The sequence below is a fragment of the Papio anubis genome, chromosome 1, assembly GCF_008728515.1.
Source record: "Papio anubis isolate 15944 chromosome 1, Panubis1.0, whole genome shotgun sequence".
Classification (NCBI taxonomy): Eukaryota; Metazoa; Chordata; class Mammalia; order Primates; family Cercopithecidae; genus Papio; species Papio anubis.
Window position 1 is genome coordinate 125,361,721 of NC_044976.1, and position 22,913 is coordinate 125,384,633.

The following is a 22,913-nucleotide window of genomic DNA, read 5'->3' on the forward strand; positions in this document are numbered from 1 at the left end:
CTTACAGGAGACTCTGTGCCCAGTTTTCAAAGGATCTGGGCAGTTGCACAGCCTGGTCTGTAGCTGTAATCAATCTAGCCAGGCCTCCAAAAGCAAAAAATAGCTTAAAAGAAGCCATCCTAGAGGGAAGATGTGTGCTCCCTTCCCCTCCACCGGACAGAGTGTCATCCCTCTCCTTTATATGGAGTTCCAAAAGTACTTTGGGCTGAAAGCCTAAAAAGAGGGCTATATCATAGCATTAAAAATGGAACATCAGATGGAGAGGGTTCTCCCCAGGCTCCATTCTCCCTCCTCTTGCTGGGCCCAAGCAAAACTCTACTTAAATCATCCCTGAAAGCTGAGGTCCAATGGGCCTGAAGAGGGAGCTTCCCTGCACCATGCTACTTTGAGAATGTAATCACAACAATCAATCATCCACCATTCCAAATTTCCAGGGTCTAGATGGGGTGTTTCACAGCTCCTGCCATGGCCCGCACTTTAACTGGCTGAATGCAGGGGGGCTTTTAATTAGAAACTACAGTGTTTTATCTAAGGAACCATCTGTCTCACACGAGGAAGATAAATTTCTCTCTGGAGGCAGGACAGTGGACTAGATGGCACTTCCCAGTTTCTTTCAACATAAAGATGTCATGACTCCCTTGTAAGTACCTCTGTAGAGGATGCTGCATTCTTAACCCTTAATTCCAACTTAAATGGATGCTCTCAGCTTCATTTTTCCATTGACTGGATGTAATTGGGGCAGTCACCAGTAATGACACCTAACCTGGATTAAGAGGCAACCTCATAAAGATGGGGCCAGACATCAGCAGCCTTCAGAAAGTCGTGGAGGAATGCTGAAGCCTAGACTGCTGAGCCTCTGCAGACTGTGCGGCGTGTGGGGAGGGAAAATGAAGAAGGGAGAGAAGACAATGGGAACATGAGAGAAGAGGAGGGGAGGGGAGGGAAGGAGAGAGGAGAGAGAAGAGAAGAGAAGGGGAGGGGAGGGAAGGGGAGGGGAGGGGAGGGGAGGGAAGGGAAGGGAAAGGAAGGGAAGGAAAGGGAAGGGAAGGAGAGGGGAGAAGAGAAGGAAGGTGGTTGCAGGGAGAGGTCAAGCTGGGCAGAGAATGAGATGGGGAACAAGTTGTGTTGCATCCTAAACAGCAAGGGTCAGGGGGGTAAAGAGAGAAGGAGGAGGCTGAGGAATAAGAAAAAATGATGGGCTGATGGGATTGAGAGAGGAAAGAAGAACAACGAGCCTAAGGCTTGAGCCAGAAGTCAATGGTCCATTTTGGCCCTTTAGAGGACATGAAGGAAGTGCCAAGGGATCCCACCCTGCTGTGTCCATCTTCAATTGGTATAAGACTCGCCTGTCCCCTGGGTCCCCTTTGGGATGCTGGGCCCTTTCACTTAGGTGAGTTAATAGTCTGACAGGCCACAGGGGCAGCCTGGCAGTGCTGTATCACGTGGCAGTGATGCAGGTTAGTTTTAAGAGACAAATCGCTGAGGGCCTGGCTAACCGTGGAATCTTGGAAATGGCTGGTGGGCAGAGGGGGTGTGTGAGGAGGGAGGAAGCAGGACGGGAAAGGGTAAACAGCTGCTGCTATGACTTCCCTGGGGTCAGACTGGGGGGAAGAGCCATGACTCAGCCTTTTGCTTTCAGATATGCCAAGTCCTGAACCACAGGGGACACAACTAGAGTCCCTGGATCTGCTCTGTCCGACTTCCAGTTCTGTGGGGAGAGGGGAGGAGATGGGGTCTACTTCTGATGAGCTGGAACTTCCCAAGGCACGTGGGCGAGCAGGGAGCACCGAGTGCACGGAGGGAGGGTGGCTGGGACGGGGTGAACACGCCTAACTCTAGAGATTCGGACCCAAATCGGGACCGAGACTCCTCCACACCGGTCCTCCCACCTCTTGTTTTCAAGAAACATTTTCCAGCTGGAAAACCTTAGAAGCTGGAAAAACAAGTATCCCAAGGGGAAAAGTATGAGGTGTTCTTAACTAAAGAAGCATAAAATAAAATAAAACACAAATGAAAGTGACAAATGGAGGAGGGAAGCCTGGAGGATTTACAGTTGGATTCTGTTTCTGCAACAGATTCCATGCAACAACTAAAATAACATCAATTGGTTTGAAACCAAGGTGTTTCGGGAGAAGCTCATCTTCTAAAACTGACATTAAGCAGATGTCTTGCTGAGCCCTCTTTTTGCCTCCTCCCAAAATGACTCAATTTGTGCTACCTTTTACTTCATCATCACTTTCCCTTGGCAGTTCAGACGCATCTCTCATGAGGCCACTGGGGAAAAGCTCAGCGTCCCTGCAGACATTGGAAGCTTTTGCCTGTTTGTCCATAACTCATGAAGGGTCTACAGAGTGAGTCCAGCTTTAGAAAGAGGCTAGATTGAAACAAAGTTATGCCAAGCAGCCTTGAGGGGCTCTGGGGTCTTCCAGATGCCTGCAGAAGGTCAGCATTGCACACATTTTACGTTGCACTGTCATTTCCAATTCTGGATACTAAATATTGACAGCTTTCTCTCTACTGTGTTGTCACTGTGATCATGAAAAATCCTTATGGAAAGATGCTGGACTTTAATGTAGCTGCTTTTGTGGGTGAAATCTCTCAAACACACCAGGTCTGTGCCAGCCACGGCAAGTTGTTCAGACAATTATATACCCTGCTTAATGGCTGATAATTACATCGTTACTGGGATTGCCAAGAGAAAACAATGATTAAGACTATTTACAGGCCACACACACACACACACACACAAATCCTTCCTTTCCCTTCCCAAGCAGGCCTTGCCTTGGCCTTCATGGTGTCCATGGTAACCAAACAGGAAGCCCTACCTTTAGTAAAGGCACTTGCAATAATAATTGGGAGCTATACATAGTGTTGGGAGGTTGGGAGGAGGAGGGGAAAGGATCCTCAGCAAAGTGAAACCCTGGCTAGGAGTGACTCAGCTAGAAAAATCACATTTGCTAGAAAAATGCCACCAGGGTTCCTCACTGTGGCTGACCCCAGAGTGAGGCGACTGACTTTAATTTGGGTGAAAAACACTGACGATGAATAGAGGAAACCTCCCTGTTCCCGTATATAGAAAGGTATATATTTATGCACAGGGTTTTGTACAAAAAGAGATGAAAGGCCTGGGCTGTATTTTTCATATGGAAGGTGGGGATTGGATTGGGTCCTCCTCATCCATTTGTTCTTTCCACTTTGATCACACCTCAATCCACAGGGAACGGAACACTCCCTCTGGGGGAGCGCTGCAGAGCCAGACAGCAAAAGGGGGTGCTGAAAGACAAGCAGCCCCCGGACCCCAAGGAGAGGCAGGGGTCGGGCAAGGGTCTCGCCTGTTCCGCTCAGCTGTGCCAGAGTACAGCCAGGAGATGCGAAGTCCAGGAACCAGGAAGCCGGGTCCTTAGGGTGCTGCTTCTTGGATGGGGCACAGCTATGTGCTGAGAAGGAGAAAGTCTGGTATTTTAAAATAACAGAGGCTCCCCGCAGGGCCCATCCATCTATTGGCAACCCTGTTCTGTACCAGCCCTGGCTGACAGCTGGTTCTGAGGCACAAAGCCCACACCCCAGGAGTGGCTCTAAGAAGGAAAGCTTTGGCCTTTGGTGGCATTTCATTCTTTTCTGGTAAGAAGCATCTTTCCCTGGTTTCCTCATGACAGCTGGTGCTATGCCAAGACAAGCTCCTACTAACCGATGGAAGATATTTGTTCTAAAGCCTTGCACTTACCCATGATTTATCACAACCCCAGCGCTAAGCTTTTTGTCATTAGCTGCTGTCGTAGGACCTGCTTGCTAATAGGGACCTGCCATGGACTGGAGTCAGAAAGGAGGAGAGAGCCTGGCCCCTCTTGCTCAGCAGGCCGACTGCCCCAAGCCTTGGTCTGACTGACTGGTCCACCAGTATCAGCCCCAGGAAACCAACGAGGCAGACTGGGGTGGGGAGTGGGGGCAGCCCCCAGACCTGCGGCCCTCCCTTTCCACTGCAGAAAGCGGTCACTGCCCTTCCAGAAAGAGGGTCTTCATCTCTCTCGGAGCAATGGGGGTGACGAATGGAATCTGAGGGATCACTGCAAGGAAGGATTTTCACAAAGGTGTGAGGGGGGCTGTGGAGCGGGGGTTGTCCTTGGGAGGGCTGCAGTCTCCAGCCATGGAGACCCAAAGCCACGCCACCAATGGCCTGTCCACTTCTCACCCCGCCACCTCCCCCAGCACTACCCAGGCTTAGATGTGCTTTCCTCTTTCAGCCTCAGTTTCCGCCTCTGAAAAAAGTGTCCAACCCTGCTCTGACACTGTTCTAGGATTCCAGGACGAAGGCCAAAGAGCAGTAGCTGCCTGTCCTGGACCCGAAGTGCAACAAGACCAAGGGAACACTTCACTAATTTGCAACTGAAGGACACTGAGGACACCACCAACACTGACCGGTGTGTGACCGCTTCTCGTTTTCAAAGCACTTGAACATAAATCATTGCATTTGGTCCTTGCACAAGCCAGTGGGGAGGGCAGGGCAAGCCCTCCATCTCTACTTTCCCCTGGAAAATGCTCAGGCCCAATAGGCAGAGTGCCTGGCCCAGGGTCCACAGTGAGCAGAAACTCAGACCCCACGTCCCTCTCATGGTGGTCATGTGACAGGCGAGAGCGTGTGCCTCTGCGAGAGTGTCGAGTGTGGGTCGTAGGGCACTGGGCAAGAGAGATACACCTTGAAAGGGCACGGCACACCTGCTGGGCATCTGGGGATGGGATCACAGCCTTGCCGAATGCCAGTCCTGCAAAGCACTTGGCACTTAAAGCCCAGCCCCACCATAGGCAGAAGTGGAAGCAGAAGCCTGGGAAAGGCAAGAGCCAGCCCAGAGCCACATGGCCAGCCCCGTCCAGGACACAGGTCCCAAAAGCCAACTCAGTGCTCTTTCCCCAGTCCCTGCTTCTGTGAGTTCCAGCTAAACATGATCAGAAATGGTGCCAAGGTCGGTGGGACCAAGGGAACAGGAAGGAGGACAATAAACTGCAAGCCCCAATGCTCACTGGAGGTGAGCAAACTGGGGGGCTGCACAGCAGTGCAGTGGGCATCAGAGCATCGGGCCAGGACCACCTTCACCCAGCCAATTTTGAGGGAGCTGTGAATAGACCATTAACTGCCAGGAGTCCAGGTCTCATTCTTACCTTAGAAAAGTCAACTGAAAAGTGAGAAACCATTGCAGATTTCCCACCTGCCTTTTTATGTATAGGGGACACACACGCAGGTTGGTTAACTAACAGCCGCCCCCCACGCTGTAGCTAGGAAGGCCCCTATGTGCTTGCAAGAAAGAGTTCTGCTCTTTGCCACATTTTGAGGGTAGGGAATGGGCAGAGGCGGGTACTCACCATGATGCCAGTAAGGAGACAGACACCTTTCCCACAGTATGTGTGGGGCACCATGTCCCCATAACCAATGGAAAGGAATGTGATGGAGATGAGCCACATGGCACCCAGAAAGTTACTAGTTACGTCCTGCTGGTCATGGTACCTGCCGAGGGGAAGACAGGAGTTAGTTGATGAACAGCCATTCCCGGGCTGTGGGCAAACCTAGAGGGGGGAAGGAAATGAGATATTTGGCTGAGGAAGAGGCAGCAGTGACAGTGGCTCACACAGATCTCTTTAGGTTACTGAAGGGGCTGCGACTGTGCCCACCCAGGTCCCACCTGCAGCCCCCCATCCCGTTGGCCTCCTGCCATGAGCTTGGTCCCAGAGATCAAATGTTTTGTCATGATTTGCACCTCATTGTAGACACCCTTTTAGTGTTGGTAAGATAGCTTTGGATGAAATCATGCAGTAATAAAATTCAAATTTTCCCTTCCAAGCCGACAGTCTAAATGTATGTGGATGTGATTAATCTGAAATCACAAGCTCCTGAACAGGGAAAATGTCAAAAAAAATTATCAAACATACTCAGCGATTTCCTCTAAGAAAGTTGAAGCATTTCAAAGACTGGTATCTCCCGGGGGGTCTAGAGGAAAGCTGTGGTGGCTGGGGCTCTCGTGGAGCTATCTCTAGAGGGGGCTCTGGGGTGTCCACAGAGACCTCCCTTTCTGAGTCAGACAGGGACTTGTACTTGCCCCGCCCTGAGATGAACCAGCTGGAAACATCAGCACCATTTCCTCTCCGGATGCCTATTCCACCTCATCCCCTTCCTCCCTCCCTTCAACCCCAACACCAAGGCCTGCTGCATGCCAGGCTCTGTGCCAAGTACTGAAATACAGAAATGAACACCACACAGCCCCTGCCCTCAGAGACTCAGCCCAGGAGAGGGGTTTGTCAAGGAGGCAGGCATCTGCAGAGGGGTGCAATCAGGGGGTGGACAAGGTGCCCTGGGGATAGAGGCAGAGGGCAATGACCTTGACCCAAACACATGAGGGTCCACAGAGGTGCCACAGAAGAGCAAGGCTTGCATTTTCCAGGCAGGCCCAGAGGAATGGGTGCTCTGGGCAGAAGACCCTAATGAAAGCCCAGGGCTTATACAAAGTGCAGCAAGGGAGCTGGTTGCAGGCTGGGTGGCAGGGCTGGTGAAGGTGGATCCTCTTCCAAACCGTTCTCTAATGGGATCAGCCTGAACAACACACAACAGACTATTCATTTTATAATGTAGGGCTTCACTTCTTGATAAAATCTCCTCTTAGCCACTTGGAGGCCACTGGACGGGCAAGCTAAAAACAAAGGGCCAGGGAGACCAAACCAACTAGGTTGGATAGAGTAGAAAGTCATTTAGGAACCTGAATCTATGGAAGTCAGTTACCATCAGGGCTTCCATGAGTTAATGAACACAATGTGCCGGGACAGGCCTAGCACAAGGAGGCCCCTGGAAGGATTCGCTGCCATCATCAGGGATCTCCACGCCCCCACAGGGTCGGTGCCCAGCGAGTGATAGGCAAACGCTGCTTTTCCTTCCCTTGCCACCTTAAGTGAGGCGTGCAGGGCAGGCTGCATGTATAGGTGCATCGAGAGATGGGCCTGGAAGGAGGCAGGAGTTCAGCCAGTCAGAAAGGAGACAGGGCCATCAAGTCAGGGAGCAGCAAGAGCACAGTATGATGGATACTGTGCATGTATTGAGCACCTGCTGTGTGGCTGGCACATTGTACGCGAACATTCTAACCTCAAAACAGCCTTTAAAGTATTTCCCAGGTAAGCAGCAGGAGGCACAGAGACACTGGGTGACTTGCCCAAGGACACACAGGAAGCAAAGCCCATGCTCCTTTCACTGTTTCACTCAACATCAGAGGCAAAAGCGACTGGCATGTGTCTTGGGGATAATGAGGAAGCTTCGGTGAGAGGAGATCGCCTGGGCTCTAGTAGCAGGCGACCAGGGGGCTGCAGAGACCAGGGGTCAGATTTAGGAAGGCCTGGAATTCTGGGATAAGCAGCTTGGATTTTGCCTTAGAGGCCTTAGAAGAGATTCTGGGTTCTTGAGCACAGGAATGACAAGATGACACAGCTTGCTGGGAAGAGTGGTCTGCGGGTGGCGAGCAGGGTATTTGAAGAGACAGGACACAGAGGTGGGGTGGCCAGGCAAGAAACAGGTGTGCAAAGCTGGGACAGAGACGCAGGCCACAGCCTTTCTCACCCACCGGAGCCCAGCCCCAGCAGAGCCCTGTGAGCACATCAGTGGTGGGCTCTCCAGCCCACTTGAGCCCTTGGCCAGCAACTGGGGACCCGGCGGGTGGCATGGCATTAGCCTTTTTGTGGCTGTCTGCACAAGGACATAGGTGTCTGGTACTTCTGGGGACATCTGAAGAAAAGATACCCTCTCCCCAAAGCTCTGCTGACGAGATGGCCTTGGCTGCCCTCTCCATCTGCTACACTTGCTCCCCAGGGATGCTCTGTTACCACCCTGAGGGCCCCTGGCTGGCTGCATGGGCCTCATTTCCCCCAGCGGGGCCTGCCTTTGCTCCCCTGGCTATTTTTGAGTACACAGGCTGGTGGCTCCCAACTCGGATTCCCGGGATTGTGTCTACCCCTGACTGTGGCCCAGTGTGGCAGCCCCTCCCAGCTCTGCTGTGGCCTTCGACAGGCAGCTGCCTCCCTGCCTGCTCGCTCTGCCCGCTAGGCCTTCAGGTCAATGCAACCCCTCCCCTCCCTGAGGGCTGCTCTCTGGCTGGAGGGATGGCAGCAGACGCTGACCCTCAGACCCTGTGCTGAGACAGTGGTGAAAACATCAGACTTTAGCTTCTCTAAAGCAAGACTTCAGTGACTGTAGGAGGGGACACAGAAGGGAGAAGACGTAAAGGCAGCTCCATGCCACAAGCCGGCAACACATAAATGTAGTAGAGTCACAGCCAGGGTCCTCAGTTCTTCCAAAAAAACATTTTCTGGAAGATAAGTCTTGGGTAAGGTCTGAGGAAGCGTGGTTGAGGCAGTTTAGCAGTGAGGAGTTGAGCTGAGCCAGTGATCTTGGGCTGGGCTGGGCTTGCCTGGCTTGGAGCTCCAGCTCCAACGTTTAGTAGCTCCATGGCTGTAGGCAAGTGACGTACCCTCTCTGTCACTCAATTTCCTTATCCGCTGATGGGAGGATTAAGTAAAATAACCCACAAGCAATACCAGCACAGTGGCTGGCCCAAAGTAAGTGCTCACTAAATGTCGGCCATTATCGTTGCTGAGAGGGCACAGGTGTTATCAGTCTGAGAAACAATAGACAGAAAAATACAGGGGCATGGATTTACACGTGCAGTGGAGTGGTGAGGCATTCATGAAGATGTCTTGAAGTTTAGGCTGGAGAACTATTTGATACAGATACAAAATAAATCAACTGTAAGTTCTTGGACAAAGAAAGGACATGAGACACTTGGTATCTGAAAATTCTTCTACATGCAAGACTGACTACAGAGGTCAGGCCCCAGATAAGGAACGCTGCTAGAAGCTTTGCAGGTGTCCAGGGAGAAGCAATGGAGAGCCTTGAATACCTAACTATGAAGTTAGGGTTCAATCTGTAGCCCATGCTCTGTCACATCATGGGTTTTGTTGTGCACACGGGTCTCCACAGTCCTCCTTTCCCCGCAAACCCTGAGGATTAAACTCGCGCTCCCTGGCTGTTTGACTGCCCTTAGGATCATGGAGCATCCTATTCATATGTGGGAGGATGCCAAGGTAAAGAGATTAGAGACCAAAGTGGAATTACATATAAATTATATTCTTGTGGGTTTCTTTTTTCATTCACCGTAATAAATTCCTGTGGGTGCTAACTGTGTGTGCTGAGCAGAGGAGACGAAGGTCTTGAGAGTGTCCTTCGTTGTTTGTCAGCCTTCAGTGATCGCTCCTCTGGTGGGGGCTACAGCAGATGCTGAGATGAATTGGACATGCACCCTGCTCTCCAGTGGCTTGGAGCATCGTCATGGAGATAAGACATGCATGTAACTCACCAAGCAGGAAGTGATGAGCCAGAAGGCTGGGCTGGTGATTCAGGACTGTGGGAGTAGAGAGGAGGGAGAAAAGGTTTCTAAACCTATTCACAATTTTAGAGCGGTTTACACATGTCACAAATTCACATACTAATCTCGTGCTATTTTTTGCAATCGAAAATTGGGGGGGAGGGATAGCTCCATGTTTTTCTTTAAAGGCTGAGGAGGAAAAGATACAATTTTTCTTTGAGCTCAAGGGTAGTTATTACAGTTACTGATTTATCTTTCAGGGTGTGGACTATGGATTTTTTTTTCACTTCTTAACATGAAATAAATGAGAGATACAAACGACTATATGACTTGGCAAAGATGGTAGAGACGTATGTCTACTTTTGCTCCCTCAAATACCTTACAGCTCAAAGTTGTTAGTCCCCTACTTTTAAGAATAAACAGGCAACCAGGAATCCCCAGACAGCCAGGAGTCTCTAACATTAAAGACACAGATCAAACCAGTCAATTAAACAAACAAAAAGAAGGAACTCTGGATCAAATACAGACCATTCACAGAGAGAACTCTTGAAAGAAAAACCCTATAATTAACGTAAGAGAGATAAAATAAGATACTAGACCCACGAGACAAGAATGGAATGTTGTATGAAAAAAGTCTTCCTAGAGGGGCTAGAAGATAAATCGAGGAAGTCTCCCAAAAAGCAGAAAAAGACAAAGAATGAAAATGAAAGAAAATATGAAGTTGGGCATTGTGGTGCGTGCCTGTATCCCCCAGCTGCTTGGAGGCTGAGGCCGGAGAATTGCTTGTGCCCAGGAGGTTGAGGCTGCAGTGAGCTAAGATTGCGCCCCTGCACTCCAGCCTGGGGACACAGCGAGGCCCCCCACCATCTGTTAAAAGGAGAGAAAGGGAAAGAGAATATGAGAAAATCAGTGAATCAGTCTCCCAATTCAAATAGTAGGAGTTACAGAAAGAAACAACTGGGGGGAAAAGAAGGAGAGAAGTAATTATTTTAAAAATCATTCAAAAATAAAAATCCCCAGAACTTAAGGGCATGAGTTTCTAGAGCAAAGGCTCACTGTCCCCAGCACAGCGGATGAAAATAGATGCACACCAAGGCACATTATTGTGAAATTTCAGAACACCAGGGGAAAGGAGACAATCCCACAGAGCTTTAGGGGTTTTGAGGGAAGGTATAAAAGAGGCCAGATACGAAGAACCAGAAATTACAACAGCTTTGGACTTTTTGACAGCAACACTGGAAGCTAGAAGGCCATGGAATAAAGCCTTCAAAATTCTGGAGGAAAATTATTTCCAAATCAGAATTCCAAACCAGAGACCAGAAATCTGAATCGGCCAAAGTATTAGTTCAGTCTGAGGGTGGAATGAAGACATTTTCAGATATGCAAGGTTGTCACGGGTTTGCCTCCCAGGCACCCTCTCTCAGGAAGCCACAGGAGGTATGCTTCACCAAAACAAAGAAGTAAACCAAGGAGGAAGACAAGGGATAAAGGCAATGAGCTCAGGGTGATGGTACGGGGAGGTCCCTGTAGGACAGGTGCACACCAGGCGCGGAGGACAACTCATCCAGGCTGGAGCAGGTCAAGAGGCTCTGGGAGACACTTCCAAGGAGATGAAATTGATAGAAAATCTAATGTGCCTGAACATCCTGAAGAGAGATTTAGACAACTGCCAGAGTTTGCACTTGATTTAATGACAAATACATAGAAAACTAAGCAAACGCACAAACATGATCATTAACAACTCCACGAAAAATGAAAAGTTCCGCAGGAAGGGAAAAGTTATATTTTACTACAAGGCGGCTCAACTATGAATAGAGTCAAATTAGTGTTGACTGACTAATGTAAACACTGATTACTGCTTTAACCAAAATTATGATATAATTATAAAAGGAAGATGAAGGGTGAGGAAGAGTTGGAGAAGAGGAAAGGGAGCTGAATTTTCATCTCTCAGAGTGGGAAGGGAATAGGTAATACCTAAACAAACCAAAGCATCAAAGGATAGCAATACACACATATTACTCACAGACATGGAGGCAAATACTAAAACTAATTAGCAAAAGGAGGTAAAAGTAGCTGCCTCTGGAGAAGGGTAAATGGGAAGAGCTGGTGGAAGACAGCAAATACCACAGAAGGACTGACTCTGCAGTGTATGCACATGTAACTTTGATCATATCAACAGAAAACCAAACCAAAGAGAAAAAAACAAAACTACACGCGACATTAAATGACATCAAGAAACACAAAAAGAAAATCAGCACCATGAACTCACCATCCAACTCCAATCTGTGGAATCTACTTGTGTGTTCTCTCCATTCTCAGCGCCCCCCACCCCAGGATCAACATTACCCTGAATGTCATGTTTATCATTTCCTCTTTTTCTTCATAGTGCTTCCACATAGGTAGCATTGCCTAAGCAATATGTAATTTCATTTGTCCTATTTCTGACCTTCATAAGGATGAAATCATACTACAAGAGTATGGTAGGAAGCTTCTAAAATGGCCTCGATATCCCCCCTCCTCTTGAGGTCTTCACACACTTTTGCAATCCTTTCCTTTTGAGTGTGGGCTGGACCCAGTAACTGGTTTCTAACACATAGAGTGTGGCAGAAGTGATAGACTTTCATTTCTGAAGTTAGGTTATGGTAAGATCATGGCTTTTGTCTTAGATGATCTCTCACTAGTTCTCTTCTGGATCGCTCTCCCTGGGAGAAGCCACTGGCCATGTCGGGAGGCAATCCCGTGGAGTGCCACATGGCAAGGGACACAGCCTGCCAACCACCACATGAGTGGCTTAGAAGCAGGTGCTCTTTAAGTGAAGCCTTGAGGTGAGATGATAGCCCTGGCTGACAGCCTGACAATCTCATGAGAGACCTTGAGCCAGAGGTACCCATTTAAGCTGCACCTGAATTCCTGACCCACAGCAACTGTGAGATAGTAAATGTCTGTTGTTTTTAGCTGCTAAATTTTGGAGCAAGTTGTTATGCAGCAACAGATAATTAATACAGTGAACCCTTCTATGAATTGCTTCCTTTCTGTTCAACATATATATTATACTGACATATGTGGCTATAGGGTATTTTTATTCCTGTATTGTATTTCATCGTATGAATATGCCATGATTTATTTATTCATTCATCTATTGATGGACATTGGGATAGCTTACAGGTTTTTCCTCTAATCAGAAATACTGCTACAAACATTGTTCTTATTGACTTATTATATTTTTAGAGACAGGGTCTTGCTCTGTTGCCCAGGCTGGACTGCAGTGGCACAATCATAGCTCACTGTAGCCTCGAACTCTGAGGCTCAAGAGATTCTCCTGCCTCGACTTCCTGAAATGTTGGGATTACAGCTATGAGCCACCTCACCCAGCCCAAACATTCTTAATCATAGCTCCTGGTACACTGCATAAGAGTTTCTCTAGGACACACACCTGAGACTGGGTTTGCTGGTTTGTAGGATATGTACATATTTTACTTCATTAGAAAATGCCAAGTTGTTTTCTAAGATGCCAGTGCCAATTAGGCTTCCACCAGTGGTGGAGAAGAATTCCTGTTGCTCCATATCCTCATTAACACTTGCCATGATCTGACTTTAGTCTTCGCCAAACTCGTGGGTGAATCGGGATCTCATCGAGATTTGACTTTACATTTCCATGATAAAAGCTTAAGTAGCCTTTCATATATTTCTGTGTCATTCATACTTTCTCTTCTGTGGCATGTCATTCATGACTTTTGTCCACTTTTCTATTGGCTTGTTTGTGTCTTGTTCTCATTCTAAAAGTTATATATTCTAGATAACAAGAATTTCATCAGTTTGTGTGTTGCAAATATCTACTTCCAGTGTGTGCCTTGCCTTTTTATTTTCTCTACAGTATTTTTGATGAATAGAAGTTTTAAATTTTACTGTAGGTGACTTTATCATCCTTTAATTTATAATTAGCAGTTATTTGGTTTTTGCAATAATGGTTCCCCCCCCTCCCCCGAGATTGTAACATTTTTACATGTTTTAAAATGTTGCCTTTCTAAGTCTTTAATTTGCCTGGAATTGATTTTGCATATGGTGCGAAGCAGGGATACAACTTCATTTTTTTTCACATGGGTAAGCAATTATCTCAGTTTCACTTAATATGCAGACCATCCTTTCCCCCACTAGCTTTCAATGCTTCCTCTGTCTCATGAATTATATGTGGAAGTGGTACTATTTCTTGGTTCTCTATTCTGTTCCATTGGTCTATTTGTCTAACCCTGAAGTTATATTACAGTATTCTCTGTAGCCTTTCCTTGGTACATTCTCAGGGTCTAGCACATAATAGGTACTCACTAAAATGCTTGTGGGCTGAATAAGGCCTACATGCTGCTTTTCCTGTCCCCCTACACAAGTGAGGCTTGCTTCAGTAATTCAGCGAATCATGTTAAAATGACTTCAGCTGTTCTCTTCGGCAGACTAAACCTTTGTCAAAGTGGCTGCCAAATTCCTTGAGCTTGGAGTCAGTTCTCACTATTAATAAGAACTCAGCTTCGTGACACTAGCTGTGATCTGTTACAGCACTAGGGTGACAGAAAATAAGCCAAAGTGAAATGACTGCCTCTTCTTCCTTCTTCTCCAAAAGAGTTTGAACACTTTTTAAAACCAGTTTTGTAAAAAAATAAAAATAAAATAAAATAAAAAGGATTATTTTCACATGGATCTACATGATATGATGGCTCTAGCCATTTGTCCTGGGTCTGATTTGTTGGAAATTTGCAGGCATTGAACCAGACCCTCTGCAGAACTCCAAAGCAGCCAAACGGACTGCTTTGTCCTTGCCTTCCAGTCAATCCTCAGAGCCACACAGTCAGACCTGCCCACTGAGCTGTGAACCCTGTGCTTGAGAATTTCTCCAATGAAGAAGCCAACAACACATACCTGGCTTGACCCCCTGGTGGCCTCTGACCCCCACCGGTGCCTCTCTCCTCGGAACACTGCCCTCCTCTGGCGTCTGCAGCGGCTCACTGGCCTGCTTTCCTCCCACTTCGACTGTGCCTTCTTGGCTCCCTGCTCTGACTGCCGCTTCAGCGTTGCTGTGCTCCAAGCTTGCCTTGCACACACAGCTCTCTTGCTCCTGTCACCCCTGCCCTGTCCTCCCTGATGTCTTCTAACTGGCCCTTCAGGGCCCACTTCAAATCCCATCCTGACCCACCTAGCCAACCAGAGCTCTTTGCCTGTGTCTCACACACCACGTGGCATCAGCAGTATCTGCCTGCTGCCCGCACACCAGCTTGCGGAGAGGTCGCCTGGCTGGCTGGGGTCATGGCTGAACTCACAGGTTCCAGGGCCAGAACACCTGTTTGAATCCGGGCTTTGCACCTTAATGTCTACATGAACTTATCCTCAGTCTTCCTACCTGTAAAAGAGGATAATACTTGTACCACCTCACAGAGAGTTACCGTGAGGGTTAAAGGAGCTGATACGTCTAAAATGATTAGAGCAGTGCCAGGCACATAGGTGCACTAAAAAAAGTGCTATTTTCATCTTGTGTGTCTATGGCTAGCCTTGGCATAGCAGAAAGAACACAAGATCTGGAGCCCAGAGACTGCCTTTCATGCCAAATGGCTCTGTGACCTTCAGCAGATCACTCCACGGACTCGGGGCCTGCTGCTTCTCCAAGGAAGCAGGGTGTAATGATGCCGTCCTGCCTGCCTCATGAGGCTGTGGTGAGGAGTGAATGTGCACGGGCTCCATCAGCCTTCAGCGAGTGATACAGACAGAGGCGTGTCACGGCCTCTGCAGGAGCCTCCCACCTGGGGCTTCGTCCTAGTGACAAGGGCAGCCGCACGGAAAGAACAGGCAGCAGATGCTGCTGTGTAGGAAAACAGAAACCCCTCCCAGCTTCTCCTTTTAATCATCGCTGTTCTTCTGGGTGGCTGCAGCCCCTTCTCTTCATATGGTGACTCGCAGCTTAAACCCCTTATCTCCATTAAATTCTGTCCCCTCTGCTTTCAAAATATCTCCAGAATCGGAGCGCCTGTCATCCCTGGTCTGTGGCCACCCTGGACCAGCCCCACCCTCTCACCTCGTCCAACCCCGCCCTCTCACCTGGACCAGCCCCGCCCTCTCACCTGGACCAACCCCGCCCTCTAACCTGGACCAGCCCCGCCCTCTCACCTGGACCAACCCCGCCCTCTCACCTGCTCCAGCCCCACCATCTCACCTGGACCAGCCCCTCCCTCTCACCTGGACCACTGCAGTAGTTGCCTCACTGGCCTTCCTGCTTCTGCCTGGGCGACCCTTGCCCCAAGCTAGTCCCGTTACAGCAGCCAGAGAGGCCCTCTAAAAAAAGTAAGACAAAAGTTCCTGTATCCCTCAGAAAAAAAGCCAAAGTCTCCTGGGGCCCCCAACCTGGGGGCCTCTCTGAGTCCATCTCACCTTCGCCCACTGGCCCTGCCACCTGGGGTTTCTGCAGCTCCTTCACCCAGCCAGCTTTACTCCTGCCTCAGAGCCCCTCACCTGCTGTTCTTTCCAGAGATGGCCCTGACTTACAATGGTGCCACTTTACAACAGTGCAAAAGCAATACACAGTCGGTGGAAAGTGTACCTCAAATTCTGAAGGTTGATATTTTCCCAGGGATCTGTGATGCAACTCTCCCTCCCGATGCTGGGCAGCTCACAGTTAACCAGGTGATCACGAGTACTCTACAAGGTCCTCTACAGGGCACTGTGCTGCCCGGTGATTTTGCTCAGCGGCAGGCTGACGTAAGCGTTCCCAGTACGTTTAAGGTAGGCTGGGCTAAGCTATGATGATCAGTAGGTTAGGTACGTTCAGTGCATTTTCAACTTATTATATTTTCAACTTACTGTGGGTTTATTGTGAAGTAAGTCACGGGACATCTGTACTTAGAAGGCTCTTATCCCAGATAATTTCAGGCCTTTGCACGAATATCAGCTTCTCAGTAAGGTGTTCCCCGCCCACCCTGTCTCCAAGTGCACTACTGCCCCACACCCACCAGGCCAGCTTTCACCGAGTCATTCTTCTCCACAGCACTTATCACCACCTGACATAATAGATATGTGGCCTATTTTTGTATTTATTGACTGTCAACCCCTATTAAAATATCAGGTTCATGGAGGAAAGGACTTTTTCTGTTTTGTTTACTGCTGTATCCCTAGTGCTCAATAAATATTTGTCCAGTGAATGAATGAATGAATGGCCCCACTTCGTCTTTCTCACAAGCCAGTGGGACAAGACCAGCAGGATAAGAGCTGTTACCCGATTTTACAGTGAATCAATGCAAAGCTCCAGTGTGTAACTGACCTAACTAACTTCTCACAGCAACTAAGTGAAAAGACTGGGACTGAAACCTGTATTTTCTCGGCTGCTAAAAATGGCAGTTGCAGTGAGCTGGGCACAGGGTGGGGCATGGAGGCAGCACCTGTGTGCCTGGGCAGGGACCATTCCAGCTTGGCAAAGTACCCGCTCAGCCACTGCCAGTAGGTGATGGCCGGGAGGCTGTGTGTGTGACTGGCATTCGAAGCTATTAGAAGCCTGAATTAGAAGCTATTATGAAAGGAAAGAGATTTTCATGGAGTCCTGGGTTTTATTCCCATTCCCAGCTCTGCCTTTGTCCAGGTCCCCAGTATAATCAACTTCTAATTATCAAATACCCTCAGCATGCTAGGGCATGTGATTCCAGCTTTATGGAGAAAATGGGGTGAAATCACCATTTCTTAAGGGTATTATGAGCTCCTTTAGGAGCATTTCAGAAATGCTCGAGGTGTGTGAAAGAATCCCATTGAAATTCAAAGCAGCTGAGGAATAAATGGCTTAAGGTGACTTCAGGGCTATTACTGCTTGTGCCAGTGGGTGAATTCACATCAAGGCAAAAACAAAAAAAAAAAAAACAAAAAAAAATCCAGTTCGTTCTTTTCTCAAAAACAATTTCCCTTATAAACATCTTAAAATATAAAATGAATGGCTTTGAAGACTCAGGGCTGATCACAAGACTATCAAACCACGTGCCCAGGACACCATATGCATATATAAAGTCACCCCTCCATCCACTTCACCTCTGTGTCCTATTTTTCAAGAATTGGCTTTGAATTTAGGAAAATAACGACGTTTTCCTCTACCAGGTAATTCAAGTTAACAGCCCTGGATCTTTCCGAGGCAACTCTAAATCTAGTCTTTTATTTCCAGCGCTAAGAACTAACAGCATGGTGCAAGGCCTCCAGTTATTTTTAAAAGGAGAGAAAACCAGCACCACCAGAGCACAACGGCTCCAACAAACAAATGTGACTTGCCACCAAACAACCGCAGCTTGCTCTTGCTCTGTGAACACGCGGGTTTGGTTGGTGTGGCTTTTTTTCACTGAGGTGGTGGCATCTCTGTCTCCATTAGTGGTTTTCTGTAGAAGCTTCTGAGCAACTCTGGAAGAGGTGGGACAGCTGGCTGGTGTCACACAGCTGGATGCAACCTCCGCGGGCCTGGGTGGGGAAGCTTCAACACCAGCATCAGCCAAGCTTTTCTTGGAGTGTGTTTCTCTTCTCTTGGGTCTCTTGGTCTTGCTCAACTTCTCCACCTTGCAAATGGATGCACCACTTGAGGGAAGCCAGCTGCCATTCCTTCCATAGTCCATTTTCTTCTTAGAGGGAAGCACCGTCAACCTCTTTGAATGGTTATTAAATTAAAAACCAGATGGCTCATCTGGCAAATCCTTCTGAGTCAGTTTCTCAATTTGCAATGTTTCCTTTCTTCTTATTAAAAAATATTTCCATGTTTCCTGATTTGGAAATGTTTAATAAAATGCATGAAAATAGAGAAAAACAATATGCTCGGAAGCAGCACTGTTCCCATGGGAAGCATGTCTTCCACGGTATTTGGAGGTGGCGTGGCAGAGAGGGCACGGGCGGAGAGCCCAACAGATGGGGGTCTGGATCCCAGCCCTGCCACCTGTTAGCTGTGTGGCCTAGGGAAGGCGCTTACCTCTCTCTGTCTTGGGCTTCACTTCTGTAAAATGAAGCAGTAAAACCTTGTACAGGACCACGTGGATGATTACATGGATGAAAAACATAAAACTCTACACAGTGCCTGGCACAAATTTTGGAACTTAGTAAATGAGTTCATTTGGTCAGCAATAGAAATGAGCCCCCTACTGTGTGCCTGGCTTGGTGCCTACTTGGGAACTTAAAAGTTCTAGAAAGGAGGCAGACACCAAAGAACACCAAGGCAAAAAAGGGCCGCATTACAACGGAGACAAGTGATGCCAAGTTGAGGCGGGGGGCCACTGCGCAGGGGACACAGAGCCAGCTCAGAGGAGCAGGTATGGGCTGGGATGACAGTGCTGCGGGTGGAGCGGCAGGCTCAGGAGAAGGCTGAGGTGAGTTGGAGGGAGAAGCAGGGCGGGGAAGGAACTCTGAGCAACTTCTCAAAGTTGCCAGTGCTGGGGTTTAATAAGCAGAACCCCGTGAACTCACGGGCACAGCTGGCCTGCACCATTACCCTCACCCCAAACCCCTCCGTCTTCATCCTCCTCCTCTATTTTTCCTGCCTTTGCCCCTCTCTGTTCTTTCTTCTTCTCTCTCACGCTTCTTTTTCTTTTTTTCTCCTTTGAAGCACTGTCTCCACCTCCTTCTCGTCTCTCCTCTTGTTTTCCCTTTCACTCGTTCAGTCTCTCTCCCACCCGCCCCTGTGAGGACCCGCAGAGGAAGCTCTGCCCTAGAGGGAAAGGGTTTCTGCCTCCAAGGAGCTGGCCATCCCTTGGGGACACCAGTCTTTGTTTGCTTCAGTTTGATTTTGCTTATTCAGCAAACTTGCATTTGGCACCCACTGGGTGGCCAGATACAGATGGCATCAAATGTCGCCAGGCAGAATCCTGTGCTGTGAAGTGGGGAGGGTAACATCTGGAGTAGGTGCATGGGTCCCCCCAACGTGGGACATCTCTGGAGGGAGGTAAACTAAGCTCAACTGATCCCCAGCTCTGCTCATTACCTGCCGTCTCCCTGCTGCCCAGGTCCCCTGCAACCCCGGCCCTCTTCATCCTGCACCTCCTATTTGTGGGCAGTCCCACCAGCTATCCATCCAGCCACACTAGGACACCAGGCACTGTTCCTGAGCTTCCTCCCCATCACTCCACATCCAGTGAGTCAATCCGGTGGGGGCTGGCTCCTCCAGCTCTCTCAAAACTGCCCTTGCTCTCCATCCCAGCCACCACTGTCCCTGGGGGTGGGGGGAGAGCATCCTGTCACAGCTCTGTTACTACAGCAGTCTCCCCAACTGGTGTCCCGTCTTCCCCTCAAATCCCCCTTCCACACTGCAGCCAGGGAAATCTTTCTGAAATTCCAGACCCTCCCCTGCTCCCAATCTACCAGTGGCTCCCCCTGGCCTAGGTGTGGGAAGAGAAGAGGGGACGTTCTCAGCCTCTGCGCAGCGACACACTGGGGTAGACAAACAATCTCTCTGGGCCTAATAGTAGTTGAAGGATTAACATTTGTGAACGATTTATTTTTTTGTTATGGCAGTTTCAAGGCTATCCTGTGATAATACCACTCTCGCTGTCTTGTACTCTGATTTGCTTTCTTCAGTGGAAAGGAAGGGCCGGGACTCCAGCTATCCTGATGAAAATGATTTATAACCTAGGGCACACCCACAGCAGAAGTCGGGTGTCTGAATACCATCTCTCCTGCGTCGCTGGAATCAAAGAAACAAGTACATAAATAAGGTTGGAAACTGTTGGCTGATAGAGGAGTCATTTCAAAATCTTTAGGCTGGTAGAAAAGTCCCTGCCTGCTCCTGCAGCCTTGGGTGCACTGCGGCATCTTGTGACACCCGGGCAAGCAACTGCTTATTCTCTCCTGCAATCCATGCTCCCCCACCTCTGAGCTTCGCTCATGCTGGCCCCTCTGCCTGGAGGCCCCTTAGGCCTAGGAAATCACCTCCTCCAGAAAGCCGTCCTGGATCAAGTGCCCTCCGTGGAGCCCCTTCTTCCCCATTCTCCCTTACTTCTCACCATGGGCTCTTGGCCATCTCCACCCCCAGCACCAGCCTCCATTGGTCAGTTGGTTTGTCGTTCAGTAGGTGCTGAGAAAGCTGGTCAGAGCTACTGAAGGAAGCTGTGAATGAATAAGAACTTAGGGGAAAGTGACATTTAAACCTGGTCTCATCTCACTCCCTGCTGCGGGCCTCTGCTTTCTGTTTAAAGCCATACTGGGTCTCTGCTTTCTCTCACAGTTGCTGTCTGTCTGTGGTTTTCATTCAGCTCCACCCGCCCGGGGCCCTCAGTCTGCCACCCGTGTCTGCAAGCTTTCTCTCTCCTGGTTGAGCCTTTCCCGACATCTCCCATCAGTCACAGAGCATGACTCGGAAGCAAAGGGGCTTCACAGCTCTTCGTTTTTTATATACAGAGAGAAGAACAACAGTAGTTGGGATTCTTGCAAAATACTTCCTCAAAGATCTTAGAGATTATCTACTTCTCACTCATTTTATTTCTGGGGCTATCTCTGTGAGGTAGGTAGGACTCGATGCTCATCTTATTTGAAGAGATAACAATAGTCCCTATCATTTCTCAAGTGCCAATCACGTGCCCTGTGGGCCAAAGCTTTATGTGCATTACTTAATTTAATCCTCAAAAAACAAGACTCATAACTGTCACTTCCCATTTTATTGAGTTGGAAAATCAGACCAGGTGCAATGGCTCATGCCTGTAATCCAAGCACTTTGGAGGCTGAGACAGAAGGATCCCTTGAGCCCAGGAGTTCAAGACCAGACTGGGCAACAAGTGAGATGATGTCTCTACAAAAAATGAATAAAATTAGCAGGGCATAGTGGTACGTGCCTATAGTCCCAGCTACTCTGGAGGTTGAGGTGGGAGGATCACTTGATTAATTACTAGATTAGGAAACTTGCACAAAATAAAACATCAGTTGAGTGGCAGGGCCCGAGTGCGTGCTTGGACTTGCCTGCATCCACAGCCCTGTCTTTGACCATATTACACCTTGGAGGAAGTAGAGGCCTACAAAGGGAGGGGAGATGAGTGGAGAGACTGCTGGGGATTCTCTCTTTCTCAGGTATCTGATCCTGGATCTGTGTTATAATGAGCCATGCTTCCCAGGACAGTAAGACAGAGCCAGGGCTGCCCTGTTCAGCAGCGTAGGTTGTGCACTGTGCAACTCCCAGAAGTGCCAGTCACGAAGCCTTCGATGTGAATGGCACCCCCTGGAGGGAAGTGCTGCATAGGCAGTCTCCTGGCAAGAGCCCTAAAGAAAAGAAGGGTGTCTTGCTCTTCTCAGCTATGCTTTCCAAAGATAATTAAAGGCAGGCAGCTCCCTAGGCAAGCAAATGTTGTGGAAGGCACACAAAGCTGCAGCCTCACCTGGGCAGGGTTAGTGTGGGAAGGAGGTGGGAATCACCCTGTGACCAAGAACAAAGAGGAACAGCACAGGAAAAGTACCCCGGGAAGGAATTTTCTTGGTTTTGTTTCCCAGAGCAGTGGGGTTCCCAGGGCAGGACGTGGGAGCTCTGGTTGGGCGTCTTTCCCTGCCACAGATAAGACAGGGTGCCAAGGAGGAGCCTGGGACGTCAGGGCGAGTGGGAAGAATTCTGACTCAGCAGAGGTTGCAAAGTAGCCCCCCGGGAATCAGAGAGAGAGGAAGATAGAGAAAGAGAGAGAGAGACAGGGATGGAGACAGAGACAGAGGCTGGAGGGAGAGGAGTCTGAGGGCAAGGGCACCTGGGTGAGCGTCTGGCCTGAACATGAGGGGCCTGAGGACGGGGATATGCACAATAATGCCCTGACCTGGGACCCCCGTGGCCATGGGGCTTGGGGAGACTGCGGGATGCTCCCGGACCATAAGCAGCCTGCCCAGGGAGTGCAGCTGCCCCTGACCTCTCGCCTCTTTCCATAGGCCTGGGCTACCCAGAAAGGCACATTGCCCTGCTTTCTGGGAGTGGGCTCTGGCCAAGTGAAGCATAACAAAGTCTAGGATGGGGGTAGTTTCTCAGGGGCTGGTCCGGGCCCACCTGCCCCACAGCCAAGTCACCTGAGCCTTGGTTTACATGATTAACTGAAAATTCCGGTACACATCAGAAATAAGCTAATTCTGAAGCTCAGCACTATATGGAGAAAGGAATGGAGACAGCCAGTCACACACACATCTCTTCCCTCAAAAGGGCCTTTCTTGCTGGAGAAACTTTTAAAGCCTCGAAGCTGGTGCACCCCAAGCTCTGGAGAGCAGCGGCTGGAAGGGAAGGCTCCAGGCCTGGAGCTCAGGCCAAGGGCCTCCTGCACCCCTCCTCACCCATCTCCTCAGCCCCAGGAGGAGAATGAAAGACATGTGAAGAGACAGATTGCCTTCAACAATCCTTCTCTCTGCCTCTTGAACTGAGAGATTCTTACTTGAGGAAAGGACGGAGCAGGATAAAGAGATGACCCGTCTGGAGATGCCTTCTCCTCTGTGGGGTCTGAAGGGAATAGAGCAAAACCCCCTTCGCATCAACCCTCAAAGCTCTGGGCCTCCCTCTCCTCATCTGGGAAGGGTGGGGGGCTGGGT

At 49.2% G+C, this 22,913-nt stretch overlaps 1 protein-coding gene across 3 annotated transcripts in view; it reads right to left on the minus strand.

Annotated features, from left to right (window-relative positions):
- KCNN3 (potassium calcium-activated channel subfamily N member 3) overlaps positions 1 to 22,913 on the minus strand; it is a 166,050-nt gene that overhangs the window by 22,333 nt on the left and 120,804 nt on the right. For 2 of the 3 annotated variants that reach the window (XM_031653347.1, XM_031653348.1), the window contains exon 4: positions 5,356 to 5,497. In XM_031653347.1, the coding sequence (XP_031509207.1) occupies positions 5,356 to 5,497 (142 nt within the window). Of the gene's footprint in view, positions 1 to 5,355; positions 5,498 to 15,966; positions 21,100 to 22,913 lie in introns of those variants that run through there. The other variant, XM_031653349.1, reaches the window with a different exon arrangement.